We start from the raw sequence: 17,603 nt of genomic DNA, 5'->3' as shown, positions 1-17,603 counted from the left end.
GATAATCTGGCTACAACTATAGCACCTGAAGAAACTGAATTAGTAATAAAATAAAAAAACTACACAAAATAAAGCTTCAGAATTCCACCAATTAAAGTAAGAAATGACAGAAATGGGGGAGTTCTCTGATGGCCTAACAGGTTGAGGCTCCTACATTCTCACAGCTGTGGCTCTGGTTGCTATTGTGCGGCATAGATTCAATCCCTGGCCCAGGAATTCCCACATACTGCCTATGTGGCAAAAAAGCAAAAATATATACAAAAAAAAAAAAAAAAGCAGGAGAGAGAACCTGAAATAAACGTTGCAACTCTCATTGAAAAAAAGAGAGAAAGAAATGACAGAGGTGGGATTAAGATGGCAGAATAGAAGGACTGGACCTCACTTTCTCTCATAAAAACAACAAAATTACAACCAAATGCTGAACAACCTTCAACCAAATGGACTAGAAACATTCAAAAAGATGTCCTGCTCCAGAAGACAAAGAGGAGGCTACATCAAAATGGTAGGAGCAGTGATTTTGCCGTATAAGCAACCTCATACTGCTGGGTGGGAAGCCCACAGACTGGAAAGTAACTGTATCACAGAGACTCACCTACAGGAGTGAGAGTTCTGAGTCCCATGTCAAGTCCTCATGCATGGGGATCTGGCACTGGGAGAAAGAGCCCCTGGAGCATCTGCCACTGAAGCCCAGTGGGGCTTGGGTGCAGAAGCTCCATGGGACTGGAGGAAATGAAGACCCCATTCTTGAAAGGTGCACACATGATTTCATGTGCACTGGGTCCCAGGGCAAAGCAGAGGTCCATAAGAATCTGGGTTGGACCAGACTGCAGTTCTAGGATCATCTCCTGGGAAAACAGGTTGACTGTGGCTCCTTGTGGGGAAGAACACTGGAGGCAGAGCTCTCAGAGATATTCATCAGCATGCATTTCTCTGGAGATGGCCATTTTGGGAAAATCTGGCCCCACCCAGAAGGACTGAGAAGCCCCAGGCCAAACAATAATCCAGGTGGGATCATCACAGCCCCACTCATCATAAACCGGCTGCCTAAAGATCCCCCAGACACACAGCCACCTCTAATCTCTCCCAGAGACAAAGCCCCAACCACCAAAGGGATAGGAATCAGCCCCACCTACCAGTGGGCAGGCACCAGTCCCTCCCATTAGGAAGCTACAGCAAGCCCTCACACCAACTTCAGCCACAAGGGAGGCAGACATCAGAAGTAAGAGTTGGACTTCCCGCTGTGGTGCAACAGAAAAATGAATCCGTCTAGGAACTGTGGGGTTACAGTTTGACCACTGGCCTTGCTCAGTGGGTTAAGGATCTGGCGTTGCTGTGAACTGTGGTGTAGGTGGCAGACACAGCTTAGATCCTACATTGCTGTGGCTGTGGTGTAGGCTAGCAGCTGTAGCTCCAATTTGACCCCTAGCCTGGGAACCTCCATATGCCACAGGTGTGGCCCTAAAAAGCAAAAAAAAAAATAAACAAATAAATAAATAAAAATAGTAATAATAATAATAAAAATAAAAAGAAGTAAGAGAGGCTACAACTCTATTAGTCTGCAAAAAGGAGACCACACCAAAAACCTATAAAAATGAAAAGGCAGAGAACTATAACTCAGATGAGGGAGAAAGAAAAAAACCCCAGAAAAACAGCTAAGTGATCTGAAGATTATCAGCCTCCAGGAAAAAGACTAAACTGATGATGCTGAAGATGATGCAAGACATTGGGAAAAAACTGGAGGCAAAGACTGATAATTTACAGAAAACACTGAGCAAAGAGATACAAGATATAAAACTTAAGCAAGAAGAGATGCAAAATACAATAACTGAAATAAAAAATTCATTAGAAGCAGCCAACAGCAGAAAACAGGAGCCAGAAGAACAAGTAAGCAAGGTGGAGGACAGACTGGCAGAAATCACTGATGTGGAACAGAAGAGAACAAAGATTGAAAAGAAATGAAGACAGTCTCAGAGAACTCTGGGACAATGTTAAATGCACCAACATCCGTATTATAGGGGTGCCAGAAGGAGAAGAGAGAGAGAAAAGGACAGAAAAAATATTCAAAGAGCTAACAGCTGAAAACTTCCCTAACATGGGAAAGGAACCACTCACTCAAATCCAGGAAGCACAACGAGTACCATATAAAATAAACCCAAGGAGGAACACCCCAAGACACATATTAATCAAACTGACCAAAATTAGAGACAAAGAGAAAATATTGAAAGCAGCTAGGGAAAAGAAACAAATAAGTACAAAGGAACCCCTGCCCTGATAAGATTATCAGCAGATTTTTCCGCAGAAACTCTGCAAGCCAGAAGGGAGTGGCATGGTATACTTAAAGTGATGAAAGGAAAAAAACCTCCAACCAAGATTACTTTACCCAGTAAAGCTCTCATTCAGATTTGAAGGAGAAATCAAAAGCTTCACAGATAAGCAAAAGCTAAGACAATTCAGCAACACTAAACTAGCTTTATAGCAAATACTAAAGGAACTTACTTCTCTAGGCAGAAAAGAAAAGACAATAACTAGAAATAAAAATACCACAAATGACAAGGCTCACCAATAAAGGCATATATACAGTAAAGATAGGAAATCATCCATGCACAATTATGCTACCAAAGTCAGAAATCATGAGAAAAGGAAGAAAAAAATGCAGGACACTGGAGATGCACTCGCAATTAAGAGACCAACAACTTAAAACAATCTTACATGTATATAGACTCCTATATTGAAACTTCAAGGCAATTGCAAAGCAAAAATCTAAAGTGATACACAAACAAATAAGATAAATTAACTCGGAGTTCCTGCCCTGGCAGAGCAGAAACAAAACCAATGAGGAAACATGAGATTGTAGGTTCAATTCATCCACAGACGCAGCTCGAATCTGGCATTGCTGTGGCTGTGGTGTAGGCCGGCAGCTGCAGCTCTGATTAGACCTCTAGCCTGGGAACCTCCATATGCCATGGATGTGGCCCTAAAAGGACAAAAAGACAAAAAAAAAAAAAAAAAAGAAAAGAAAAGTCGACTCAAATACAACACTTGATAGTCATCAAACCACAAGAGGAGAGAACAAGAGAAGAAGGGAAGAAAAAAGAGCAACAAAAACAAATCCAAAGCAATTAATAAAATGGCAATAAGAACATACATATCAATAATTACCTTAAATGAAAATGGACTAAATACCCCAACCAAAAGACATAGACTGGATGAATGGTTACAAAAACAAGACCCATATATATGCTGTCCTTAAGAGACCCACTTCACTTCTAGGAACACATACAAATTGAAAGTGAGAGGGTGGAAGAAAATATTCCATGCAAATGGGAACTAAAAGAAAGCTGGGGGAGTTCCCGTCATGGCACAGTGGTTAACGAATCCGACTAGGAACCATGAGGTTGCGGGTTCAGTCCCTGCCCTTGCTCAGTGGGTTAACGATCCGGCGTTGCTGTGAGCTGTGGTGTAGGTCACAGATGTGGCTTGGATCCCACATTGCTGTGGCTCTGGTGTAGGCTGGCAGCTACAGCTCTGATTGGACCCCTAGTCTGGGAACCTCCATATGCCTCAGGAGCAGCCCAAGAAATGGCAAAAAGACAAACAAAACAAAACAAAAAACACAAAAACTTGGAGACTAAACAACATGCTACTAAACAACCAATGGATCACTGAAGAAATCAAAGAGGAAATTAAAAAATACCTAGATGCAAATGACAACTAAGATACTACACTCCAAAACCTATGGGATAGCAAAAGCAGGTTTTTTTTGTTTATTTGTTTTTTTGCCTTTTCTAGGCCTGTTCCATCAGCATATGGAGGTTCCCAGGCTAGGGGTCCAAGCCTCCGCCAGAGCCACAGCAATGCAGGATCCGAGCCATGTCTGCGACCTACACCACAGCTCACGGCAACGCCAGATCCTTAACCCACTGAGCAAGGCCAGGGATCGAACCCACAACCTCATGGTTCCTAGTTGAATTCACACAACTGAGCCACGACGGGAACTCCGCAAAAGCAGTTCTAAGAGGGAAGTTTATAGCAATACAAGCCTGCCTCAGGAAACAAGAAAAAGCTCAAATAAACAACCTAACTTTACATTTAAAACAGCTAGAAAGAGAAGAACGGACAAGATTTAAGTTAGCAGAAGGAAAGAAATCATAAAAATCAGAGCAGAAATTAATGAGATAGAAACAAAGAAAACCATAGAAAAGATCAATGAAACGGAAAGCTGGTTCTTTGAAAAACAAAATTGATAAACCCTTAGCCAGACTTATCAAGAAAAAAAGAGAGAGGACTCAAATCAATACAATTAGAAATGAAAAAGGAGAAGTTACAACAGACATCACAGAAATACAGAGGATCATAAGAGACTACTACATGCAACTATATGCCAATAAAATGGAAAACCTAGAAGAAATGGACAAATTCTTAGAAAAGTACAATCTTCCAAGACTAAACAAGATGAAATAGAAAAGATGAACGGACCAATCACAAGTACTGAAATTGAAACTGTGATTAAAGAACTTCCAACGAACAAAAGTCCAGGACCAGATGGCTTCACAGGAAAATTCTATCAAACATTTAAAGAAGAGCTAACACCTATCCTTCTGAAACTATTCCAAAAAATTGCAGAGGAAAGGACACTCCCAAACTCATTCTATGAGGCCACCATTACCCCAATACCAAACCAGACAAAGATACCACAAAAAAAGAAAATTACAGGCCAATTTCACTGATGAACATAGATGCAAAAATCCTCAACCAATTATTAGCAAGCTGAATCCAACAATACATTAAAAGGATTGTACATCATGATCAAGTGGGATTTATCCCAGGGATACAAGGATATTTCAATATCCGCAAATCAATCAGTATGATACATCACATTAACAACTGAAGAACAGAAACCATATTATCCTCTCAAGAGATGCAGAAAAAGCCTTTGATATTATCCAACACCCATTTCTTTCTTTCTTTCCCTCCCTCTTTCTCTCTCTCTCTCTCTCTCTCTCTCTCTCTCTCTCTCTCTTTTTTTTTTTTTGTCTTTTTTTCTATTTAGGGCCACACCCAAGGCATATGGAGGTTCCCAGGCTAGGGGTCTAATAGGACCTGTTGCCACCAGTCTACGTCACAGCCATAGCAATGACAGATCTGAGCAGCATCTGCGACCTATACCACAGCTCACAGCAATGCAGGATTCTTAACCCACTGAGCGAGGCCAGGGATCGAACCTGCAACCTCATGATTCCTAGTCAGATTTGTTTCCACTATGCCATGACAGGAAATCCCTTCAAAACATATTTCTGGTAAAAACCCTTCAGAAAGTGGGCATAGAGGGAAACTAACTCATCATAATAAAGGCCATATATGACAAACTCACAGCTAACATCATTCTCAATGGTGAAAAGCTGAAAGAATTCCTGCTGAGATCAGGAACAAGACAAGGATGTCCACTCTCGCCATACTATTCAGCAAAATTTTGGAAGTCCTAGCCACAGCAATCAGAGAAGTAAAAGAAATAAAAGGAATCCAAATTGGAAAGGAAGAAGTAAAACTATCACTATTTGTGGATGACATGATACTATAACTAGAGAATCCTAAAGACTCAACCAGAAAACTTAGAGCTCATCTGTGAATTTGGCCAAGTCGCAGGATACAAAATTAATACACAGAAATAGACTGCATTTCTATATACTAACAATGAAAGATCAGAAAGAGAAATTAGGGAAACAATCCCGTTTACCATCACAACCAAAAGAATAAAATACCTAGGAGTAAACCTACCTAAAGAGACAAAAGACCTGTACTCTGAAGACTATAAGATGCTGATGAAAGAAATCAAAGATAACACAAACAGATGGAAAGACATACCATGCTCTTGGACTGGAAGAGTCAGTCATCAAAATGACTATACCACCCAAGGCAATCTACAGATTCAATGCAATCCCTATCAAACTACCAAGAACATTTTTCACGGAACTCAAACAAAATGTTTTAAAGTTTATTTGGAAGCACAAAAGACCCAAAATAGCTAAAGCCATCCTGAGAAAGAAAAATGGAGCTGAAGGAATCAGGATCCCTGACTTCAGACTATACTACAAAGCTATAGTCATCAAAACTATATAGTACTGGCACAAAGACAGAAAGGTAGATCAGTGGAAAAAGGATAGAAAGCCCAGAATTAAACCCATGCACCTACAGTCAACAAATCTATGACAAAGGAGGCAAGAATATACAAAAGAGAAAAGACGGCCTGTTCAATAAGTGGTGCTGGGAAAACTGGACAGCTACATGGAAAAGAATGAAATTAGAATACTCCCTAACACCATACACAAAGATAAACTCAAAGTGGATTAAAGACCTAAATATAAGACCAGATACTATAAAATTCTTAGAGGAAAACATAGGCCAAACACTCTCCCACATAAATGACAGCAACATCTTCTCAGATCCACCTCCTGGAGTAATGACAATAAAAACAAAAATAAACAAATAAACTTAAACGTTTCTGCACAGCAAAGGAAACCCTAAACAAAACGAAAAGACAACCCACAGAATGGGAGAAAATCTTTGCAAATGAAGCGACTAACAAGGGATTAATCTCCAACATTTATAAACACCTTCTGCAGCTCCATACCAAAAAAACAAACAACCCCATCAAAAAAGGGGCAGAAGATCTAAACAGACAATTCTCCAGAGAAGACATACAGGTGGCCAAAAAACACATGAAAACATGTTCAACATCACTCATTATTAGAGATATGAAAATCAGAACCACAATGAGGTACCACATTAGACCAGCCAGAATGGCCATCATCAAAAAGTCTACAAACAGTAAGTGCTGGAGAGGGTGTGCAGAAAAAGGAACCCTATTACGCTGTTGGTGGGATTGTAAATCGGTGCAACCACTGTGGAAAACAGTATGGAGATTCCTCAGAAAACTAAAAACAAAACTACCACTTGATCCAGCAATCCCACTCCTGGGCATCTATCCAGAGAAAACCATGACTAGAAAAGACACATTTATTCCAATGTTCACTGCAGCACTATATACAATAGCCAAGACATGGAAACAACCTAAATGTCCATCAACAGAGGAGTGGGTAAAGAAGAAGTGGTACATATACACAATGGAATATTACTCAGCCATTAAAAGGAAAGAAATAACGGCATTTGCAGCAACATGTAGACCTAGAAATTATTATGCTAAGTGAAGTCAGTCAATCAATGAGACACCAACATCAAATGCTATCACTGACATGTGGAATCTGAAAAAAGGACACAATGAACTTCTTTGCAGAACAGATACTGATTCACAGACTTTGAAAAACTTGTGGTTTCCAAAGGAGACAGGTTGCAGGGTGGGAGGATGTGCTGGGGTTGTGGGGTGGAAATGCTATAAAATTTGGTTTTGATGATCGTTGTACAACTATAAATGTAATAAAACTCAATGAGTAATAAAAATAAGTAAATAAATAATAAAGTAAGAAATAACAAACATTTTTCACAAATTCTTCCAAAAAATAGAAGTAGGGGAGTGGGGGGACACTTCCAACTCATTTTATTAGGCCATGTTGCTGACTCAGAATCAAAGATATCACAAGAAAAGTAGACTACAAACCGGTAACTTATGAATACAGACACAAAAAATCCTCAACAAAATAGTACCAGCAAACTGAACATTGTAATGTGTATAAAAAGAATTATACGCCATGACCAAGTACAATTCACCCTGGAACTTCAAGGTTGGTTTAACATTTGAAAATCAATTCAAGAAAAAAAAATCAATTGATGTAACACATCATATCAATAAAATAAGAAACAAAAATCACATAATCATCTCAACAGACACGGAAAGAAAATTTGACAAGACCTGGTATCCTTTTGCGATTAAAAATATTTTTAAGAAGGAGTAGAAAGGAACTTGCTCAACCTAATAAAGGGCATCAGTGAAACATACCAATTAACTTCCACACTTAATGGTGAAAGAATAGAAGAGTTCCCCCACGATCGTGAACAAGACAAGGATTCTGCTTTCACCACTTCTATTCAGCTCTGTGCTGGGGATACTGGCCAGGGCAATTGGGTAAATAAATGACTGAACAAGTAAAAGACATCCAGATTAGAAAACAGTAAAACTATTATTCCTTAAAGATAATGTGATTGTATGAGAATCCTAAAGAATCCACAAAAAAAGAAAATATTAGAATAAGTTCAGCAAGGTTATAGGATATAATATCAATGCACAAAAATCCGCTGTATTTCTATACACCTGCAATGACTATTATAAGAATAATTTTTTTGGTCTTTTTTTGGGGGGCTGCACCCACAGCATATGGAATTTCCCAGGCTAGGGGTCAAATTGGAGCTGCAGCTGAGGCCCCACAGCCGCAGAAATGCAGGGTCTGAGCCAAGTCTCAACCTACACCACAGCTCTGGCAATGCCAGATCCTTAACCCACTGAGTGAGGCCAGGGATTGAATTCTCAACTTAATGGATATCAACAGGACTTGTTACCACTGAGCTACAACAGGAAGTCCCCAAGAATAAAATGAAGAAAAAAATCCATTTATAATAGCATCAAAAAGAATAATAGGGATAAATTTAACAAAAGAAGTACAAAACCTATATTCTGAAAACTACAAAACATTGTTGAAGGAAATTAAAGATTTAAAGCAAATGCGAGGAGTTCCCACCGTGGCGCAGTGGTTAACGAATCCGACTAGGAACCTTGAGGTTGCGGGTTCGGTCCCTGCCCTTGCTCAGTGGGTTAACGATCCGGCGTTGCCGTGAGCTGTGGTGTAGGTTGCAGACGCGGCTCGGATCCTGCGTTGCTGTGGCTCTGGCGTAGGCTGGCGGCCACAGCTCCGATTCGACCCCTAGCCTGGGAACCTCCATATGCCGCAGGAGCAGCCCAAGAAATAGCAAAAAAAAAGACAAAAAAAAAAAAAAAAAAAAGCAAATGTGAAAACAACCTATGTTCATGAATCATAAGGCTTAACACTGTTAAGATGGTGATACTCCCCAAAGTAAGTCACAAATTCAAGGCAATCTTAGATCCTAACTTTTTGTGGAAATTGACAAGCTGATTCTAAAATTCTTATGGAATTGCAAAGGACCCAGAATAGCCAAAACAATCTTGAAAAAGAAAAAGTTGGAAGACTCACACTTCCCAATTTCAAAATTTCCAAGCAAGCAGTAATAATCAAAATGCATGATACCAGCACAGCAGAAGCGACTGGCACAATTGGAATAAATTTGAGATTCCAGAAATAAACCTAAACATCAATGGTCAGCTGCTTTTCGACAAAAGTGCCAAGATCATTCAGTGAGCACAGGATAGTCTTTTCAACAAATGGTGCTGGAACAACTGGACATTCAAAGGAGTGAAGGTGGACTCTTACCTGTTAATTTTTGTAACAGATATAAAAATTAAAGAATCCTGGAGTTCCCATCGTGGCGCAGAGGAACTGAATCTAACTAGGAAACATGAGGTTTTGGGTTCGATCCCTGGCCTCACTCAGTGGGTTAAGGATCTGGTGTTGACGTGAGCTGTGGTGTAGGTCGCAGACATGGCTTGGATCCTGCATTGCTGTGGCTGTGATGTAGGCCAGCGGCTACAGCTCCAATTAGACCCCTAGCCTGGAAACCTCCATATGCTGCAAATTCAGCCCTAAAAAGACAAAAGACAAAAAAAAAAAAAAAAAAAAATTAAAGAATCCTTTGAGAAAGGATTAAAGACCTAAATTAAGCTATAAAAATCTTAGAAGAAAACAAAAGAATAAATCTTCCTGAGCTCGAATATGGCAGTGGATTCTTAGATATGACAACAAAAACAAGGATGACAATAGAAAAAAAAGATATATTGGGGTACATTTAAATTTAAAACTTTAGTACTTCATATGACACAAGTAAGAAAAGTTAACCCAGGCGTTCCCGTTATGGTGCAGAGGAAATGAATCTAACTAGGAATCATGAGGTTGGGGGTTTGATCCCTGGCCTCACTCAGTGGGTTAAGGATCTGGCGTTGCCATGAGCTGTGGTGTAGGTTGCAGATGCGGCTCGGATCTGATGTTGTTGTGGCTGTGGCATAGGCTGGCAGCTATAGCTTTGATTGGACCCGTAGCCTGGGAACCTCCATATGCCGCAGGTGTGGCCCTAAAAAGGGAGAGGAAAAAAAAAAAAAAAAAAAAAGCAAAGGATCCAAATAGACATTTCTACAAAGACATACAAATGTCCAACAAGCACATGAAAACACACTCAATAACAGGGAAATGCAAATCAAAATCATGAGATGCCATCTCACACCCAACAGGATGACTAGAATCAAAAAATCAGATAACAGGTGTTGCCAAGAATGTTGAGAAATCAGGAAGTTCCCGTGTGGCGCAGAGGGTTAAGGATCTGGTGTTGCCGCAGTTGTGGCACAGAACACAACTGCAGAATGGGTTCGATCCCGGGCCCAGGAACCTCCACATGCCATGGGTGTAGTCAAAAACAAAAACAAACGAACAGAAAGAATGTGGAGAAATCAAAACCCTCATACACTGCTGATAAGATTGAAAAATGGTGCCGCTGCTTTGGAAAACTGTTTGGCAAGGTCACCAAAATGTTAAACATGGAGTCGCCAAACTCAATAATTCCTCTTCTAGGTATATACCCAAGAGAAATGACATGTCCACACAAAACCTTGTACACAAATGTTTATGGCAGCATTATTCATAACAGCCAAAGGGTGGAAACAACCAAAATGTCTACTGACTGGCAAGTGGATAAACAATACAGGATATCCATGCAATGGACTATCATTTGCCCGTAAAAAGGAATAAAGTAATGACATAGCTACAACACAGAATGAACCTTAAAAACATCATGCTGAGTGAAAGAAGCCAGTCACAAAAGACCATGTATTACATGATTCCATTCATGTAAATTCAGAATAGGAACTCTATATAGAAGGTAGGTTAGCCATTGCCTAGGGCTGAAGTGGGGGTGGGGCAAAGGGCAGGGAATGGGGACAAATGAAAACAACAGCTAAAGGGCACAGTTTCTCTCTGAGGTGATGAAATGTGCTTAACTGGTGATCACTGCACAGATCTCTGAATATAGTACAAACCACTGAGCTGTACATTTTAAATTTGTTAATTGTATGATATGCAAATCACATCTCAATAAAGCTGCTAAAATTTTATTTGGTGACAAAATCTCTTTACTTAAGATCAAATCAAATAGGTCAAATCAAATAGTCATCTCCTAGTTTGGTACTAGCACTGCCCCCATTCCCTCACCATACATTTGGGGGGGAAAAAAAAAAAGAGCTTTTGTAAATGTAAGGTGACAACTGGTCAATAATGTCTAATGTATAAATTAATGGATTTCAGAATCAACTCAGAATGCAGGCTGATAAGACTAAAATAGTCTCTGGAAGCATGTTAGTGGGCACTAGCTATCCCTGTGCCTCAGCCACTCCGTCAAACTCTTTGAAGCACCAATTAGAGGGCAGAATTCTGTGTACTTTCTATCACCCACTGACCACACTGAAGGGAATCTTAGGCAGCTCGCTGCCTTGGTCAGGGCCTAAGCTTCCCTAGGCCATCCTTCCTAAAACTAACTCTGGCCTCATCCACCAGTGACTCAATACCCCAGATATTTTGCAGTTTGTGGTAGGTTATGAGGTGGGTACTGTTAAGAGACACATGCCTTCCAAATTGCTGCCTCTTGGGTAGAGCCACCAAAGGAGAAATGGAAAACTGGGTTGGCGCATTGAGGAGTGGGTAGCACCTGTTTTTTAATGGAGGAGACAGTAGCTAGGGTATCAGGAAGATTTTCCAAGCTGTATGTAGGATGGTTACTTGGTCATTCCCAAGAATGCTGTCCCCAAAGAGAGAAAAAAACTCACATTTGTGCAGAGATGCAGCAAAAGGAAATAAACTTGAAGTCAGAACTCAGTTCTGTAGCTGCTCTGATAGAGATATGCATCCTTAGACAGGGGAACCTTAATTTCTCTGATCTCCATGTCATTAATATATCAATTCAGTGGACTGGAAGACCTGATTCAAGTCTAAAATCCTGAAATTTCAGGCCATGAAATATTAAATCACATGTAAAAATAGCAAAAGGTAGTTAAAATTCTAGTTTTGATCAGAATCCCAAAAGGCTGTGGTTGCCAACAAGGAGAGGGAGTGGGAGTTTGGGGTTAGTAGATGTAAACTATAGCATTTGGAGTGGATAAGCAATGGGTTCCTGCAGTATATCCCAAGGAAGTGTATCTGATCACTTGCGATGGAACATGATGGAGGGTAATGTGAAAAAAATAATGTATATATACATATAACTGGGTCACTTTACTGTACAGCAGAAATTGACAGAACATTGTAAATCATCTATAATTAAAAAAAAAAAAAAAAAAAAAAAAAAAAAAGCCCGAAGGCTAGCTACCTTCAAAAATGCTAGGAAACATCTATTTAAGAACATTAGTCCTGGAGTTCCCGTCGTGGCGCAGTGGTTAACGAATCCGACTAGGAACCATGAGGTTGTGGGTTCAGTCCCTGCCCTTGCTCAGTGGGTTACGGATCCGGTGTTGCCGTGAGCTGTGGTGTAGGTTGCAGACGCAGCTCGGATCCCGCGTTGCTGTGGCTGTGGCTCTGGCGTAGGCCGGTGGCTACAGCTTCAATTCGACCCCTAGCCTGGGAACCTCCATATGCCGCGGGAGCATCCCAAGAAACAGCAAAAAAAAAAAAAAAAAAAAATTAGTCCTAAATTTAGTAGAATCAGAGAAAGCAATATTTCACTTCACAAGAATATGTGAACCACCCCCAGGAGAGGTGACAACTTTTCTCCTTTACTTCTAACAGCCACGACCACTTCAGAACTGATGTCACGAAGTGATTCACAAACCAAATACAAGTCCAGTGTAACTACAGTAACCACACCAAGCACATCTCAGAAGGAAATATTAAACATTTAATACCCACATTTAAATGCCTTAATGATTATAAAGGAACTTATACTTTAAAAGTAGAATATGCTATAAACAATATGTTAAAAGTTCTTCAAAACTAGATGGCTTCTAGTTTATGTGTTTGGTTATTTGGTTTTTAAGATTTTATATAGGCTTTGGCTAATCTCAAATTATTTAACTGTTCGAAAGCAATGCTGCTTTCATTGGTATAAAAGTTAAGCGCATGTTAAAAACAGATTTGACTCCTATACTTATCTACTGTAAGTACGAAATTGTTATTTTGAGCCAAAGGAAAAAAAATATGAAATTGCATAGTCTAACCTACTTTCTTGTTTAGTAGAGCATGAAACCAGAAGTGTGAATGAGTTACTTTAAGCAGTTGACGGTTTGTAACTAAAGCATAACTAATGCCTTCTAATAGTCAAATGCCTGGCACAGATTACTACTTTACCAGCAATATTATTTTTGAATATAAAACCTACGATTTGTTTGGCTCAACTCTTGCCTTTGTTCAGAAGCAGAAAAATACTTTCAAATGTGCGTACATTCCAGAACTGCCAAGTTATTGATGTTTCTGCAGACCACAGCTAAAAACGTACACCTCAATACCAGAAAAAAATCTTAAAGGCACTTGGACTATTCAATTAGGTGAAACTGAATTTTATAAGTTTTATTCAACAAGTCCACGCTTGAGTAATGAAGTTTCTAGGTTTCTGATATTCTATTAAATAAACACACCTATTAATTATATATATATATATATATACACAGAACTACTTTCGTGCACATATTGTCAAAAAGAACACATTAGAAGCATTATATTAAAAAATTCTTACAATTTTAATAGAAAAACAACTTTTATGACAGAATTATATATACAAGGTAAATTTAATTTTTAAAAAGAAAATTGTTAGTAAGAAGAGTAACATAATTCTAGTGATAAATACACTGAAATATTTTGAAATAAATCATCTTTAAAGGAAAATATTAATTCATGCTGGACTCTAATACTAAAGTGCATAAAAAGGAAATTTATTTTACAATATACACCAAAGGTGCATTATAAGTGCATGTGCTACTCTGGCACAATGAGGCAGAAAGCCCAGTCTCAAAGATAACACAACCTTGAGCTTAATATCATCTGCTTCTTAGTTCATGCTTCATAAATAGTTTGTTCCAAAAGCTGAAAATTACAAGCAATTTTCTGTTGAGAGCTTTTTGAGTAATTTTGGCAACAGAATAAAGAAGTCTTAATTCTTGCTAATTCTTTCATGTTATGTCAGTCTCTCAAGAAACATCTGATCATTTTCAATAAAAAATGATAGAAGAAGGATATTTTCGGACTTTTTAAATGTTAAATCATAAATATTTATCATGGAGTTCCCATCGTGGCTCAGTGGTTAATGAATCTGACCAGGAACCATGAGGTTGCAGGTTTGATCCCCGGCCTCGCTCAGTGGGTTAAGGATCTGGCATTGCTATGGCCTGTGGTGTGGGTCGCAGATGCAGCTTGGATCCAGAGTTGCTATGGCTCTAGCGTAGGCCAGCAACTACAGCTCCGACTGGACCCCTGGCCTGGGAACCTCCATGTGCATGGGTGTGGCCCTAAAAAAGACAAAAATAAACAAATAAAAAAGACAAAATAATAATAATAATAAGATACCCAATTCACTTTTATAATGACTCAAACTAACAAATTATTTATAAATTATTCGTGTACCTTCATGTGAGGTTTGTTTTGTTATTAATATTTATGCTTTTCTGGTACTAGTTTTTTTCCTATTCCTGCATCCATGCCTTTCCATACATCTCTGGAAAGTTATAATATCCCTACGGTTATGAATAAACTACAAAATAATTCATCAAAATGTATTTTCACCTATGTAATAAATCTGTTATGAAGTTAATTTTCCTAATTTATATAAAATAATCCGATTAATCTATGAAAAATATTAATTTTACTATGGCTCAAACCCTTAGACAAGTATCTTTCTGATTACCTGTTAATGTAATGAAAACTGAGCAAATTTCATATTCATATTTAAACTACTACCTATAAACAAATTAACATTTATTAAAATAGGATATACATTTAATTTATACTAAATTTCACTCAGATGCATAAAGTTTTCATCCCTAAATTTTAAATACACACATCATGATCTTTTTCAAACATTATTAGTCAAATACATATAAAAGTGAAACATGACATCCAAGACAGATTGTGACTTTTAAAATAATGAAGCTCTATACAGCTAGTGAGGTACAATGTGTAAAATTCAAATGAAACACAGGTATATTCTTTTTTTTTTTTTTTTTTTTTTTTTTTTTTGTCCACACCCTTGGCATGTGCAAGTTCCCCGGACACCAGGGACTGAACCTGTGCCATAGTAGTGACCTGGGCCACTGCAGTGACAACGCTGGTTTCTTAACCCGCTGAGCCACAAAAGAACTCCCAGGTATATTCTTACAGAATATAAATGTTACTCCTATAGTACAGATCGATATTTACAAGCAAACATGATCCAAACAGCACATGCAGATTCAGGGTAAGTAAACACTCGGACACGAACTGCCAGTCGCACCTGGTCTCCACGGCAACAGATTATTTCTTCACAGAAAGGAGACCTACAGAAGAAAGATGCATTCAGTTAAGAAACGAATGTAGGTTTTACTTTCTTATTCCCAACAAAGTCAGCATTTAAAAGGACTTTTTAAGAGGTTCCCCTCATGGCTCAGTAGTTACCAAATCCAACTAGGACCCATGAAGTTTCGGGTTCAATCCCTGGCCTTGCTCAGTGGTTAAGGATCCAGCGTTCCCATGAGCTCTGGTGTAGGCTGCAGACTCGGCTCGGATCCCATATTGCTGTGGCTCTGGTGTAGGCCAGCAGCTATAGCTCCGATTAGACCCCTAGCCTGGGAATCTCCATATGCCACTAGTGCAGCCATAGAAAAGATAAATAAATCAATAAATAAAATAAAACAACTTTTTAAAATCCTGTCTCTGCTACCAACAGCTCTGCAATTTTGGTCAAGCTATTCAAATTATAAACTATTTCCTCAAAGTCTATACATCTAAAATAGTACACTAGACAACATCAGTGATTGTCAACTGGATTGTACCAAAATCACTGGGAAAATTATTTCAAAGTCTCTAGAACTTCATGTCAGCCCTAATGAACCACAATCTGTGGCAAGAGGACAAGTGTTATAAAGACTCCTTGGGTGACTCTGAAGCCTTTCCTAAATAAGTACCAAACTGATTGCTACAATTAAGCCAAAAACACTTCTGACATCATAAATTCCACCTTACCGAAGACATGTGGCAAACGCACGCCTTGCATTTCTATACACAAAGTGTATTGGGAACCCTTTAAACGTGTGCCCATCAGGCACAGCCCTCCTTATGGCATCTTGAAACTCCTCGTTGCCTGCAGATATACTTGTTGTACGCTCAAATTCATAAGCAGCCAGAGCTGGTGATAAGAGATAGGAAAGCTGGTCTTCCCACACAGTAGTGAGGCCAAGATCCTAGAACAGTTGAAAGGGAAAAAGAAAAAGCGAGATACATTAATATTTTAAAAATCAATTATAATTGAGATGCTGATTTTTTAAGTATGCCAAGAAAAGATTTTTTTTTTTTGTCTTTTTGCTATTTCTTGGGCCGCTCCTGCGGCATATGGAGGTTCCCAGGCTAGGGGTCCAATCGGAGCTGTAGCCACCGGCCTACACCAGAGCCACAGCAACGTGGGATCCGAGCCACGTCTGCGACCTACACCACAGCTCACGGCAACGCCGGACCCTTAACCCACTGAGCAAGGGCAGGGACCGAACCCGCAACCTCATGGTTCCTAGTCGGATTCGTTAACCACTGCGCCACGACGGGAACTCCCCAAGAAAAGATTTTTAAAACCTGTTATAATTTTCTGAACTTCCTATTATTACACAGATAAAAACAGAAGCAAAAAATAAAAGGAATCACAGGTATCAGGTTATACTTCTTAGAGAAGTAACAAAAAAGGTCAATAGAATGATGTTAGCAAAGGCTCCGAATCTTATACTTAATATCCACCAGAGTGGATAAGAGTGCTACTATAGAAGACAGTGTCATGAATTCTGAGTTCACATTTTATTTAATTTTAAAGAGTTTAATGAGATTGAATCTGCTTAATTCGATTGCTCCTACCATAAATTCAACAAACTATATAATTAAACTCAAATATTTATGGAACACTTATTCCATAAGTAGCACTGAAGAACACATGCTACAGGCCCTCAGGGAGTTTAAAACATTTTGAAGGCAACTATAATTTCATGTGTAATATCAAATGAGTTACTGATATCTGGACACATTATTTTTATTTACTTATTTTTTCGTCTTTTTAGGGCCACACCCACAGCACATGGAAGTTTCCAGGCTAGGGTGGAATCAGAGCTATAGCTGCCAGCCTATGCCACAGCCACAGCCACACCAGATCTGAGCCACACCTGCAATCTACACCACAGCTCACAGCAATGCCAGATCCTTAACCCACTGAGTGAGGCCAGGGATTGAACCTTCGGCCTCACGGATGCTAGTCAGATTTGTTTCCACTGAGCCATGATGGGAACTGCTTTTTTTTCATGTTTTTAAATGTTACAGACATAAACT

The 17,603-nt window shown here is 39.2% G+C and overlaps 1 protein-coding gene across 6 annotated transcripts in view; it reads right to left on the bottom strand.

Annotated features, from left to right (window-relative positions):
- Positions 1-17,603, bottom strand: part of CEP76 (centrosomal protein 76) — a 36,859-nt gene that overhangs the window by 4,409 nt on the left and 14,847 nt on the right. For 3 of the 6 annotated variants that reach the window (XR_014807553.1, XM_084964084.1, XM_084964085.1), the window contains exons 11-12: positions 16,266-16,483; positions 15,465-15,580 (exon numbers count right to left, since the gene is read on the bottom strand). Coding sequence is in view for 3 of the 6 variants with exons in the window: in XM_084964084.1 (XP_084820210.1) it covers positions 15,465-15,580; positions 16,266-16,483 (334 nt within the window). In the remaining 3 variants the exon portion in view is untranslated. Of the gene's footprint in view, positions 1-13,773; positions 15,581-16,265; positions 16,484-17,603 lie in introns of those variants that run through there. The other 3 variants (XR_014807552.1, XM_005665274.4, XR_014807551.1) reach the window with 2 other exon arrangements.

The sequence above is a fragment of the Sus scrofa genome, chromosome 6 (assembly GCF_054392235.1).
Source record: "Sus scrofa isolate SSC_HxYL_T2T_F1_AM1 chromosome 6, Sscrofa_HxYL_maternal_Yorkshire_Landrace_v2.0, whole genome shotgun sequence".
Lineage (NCBI taxonomy): Eukaryota > Metazoa > Chordata > Mammalia > Artiodactyla > Suidae > Sus > Sus scrofa.
This window is presented reverse-complemented; position numbering and strand designations above follow the sequence as displayed.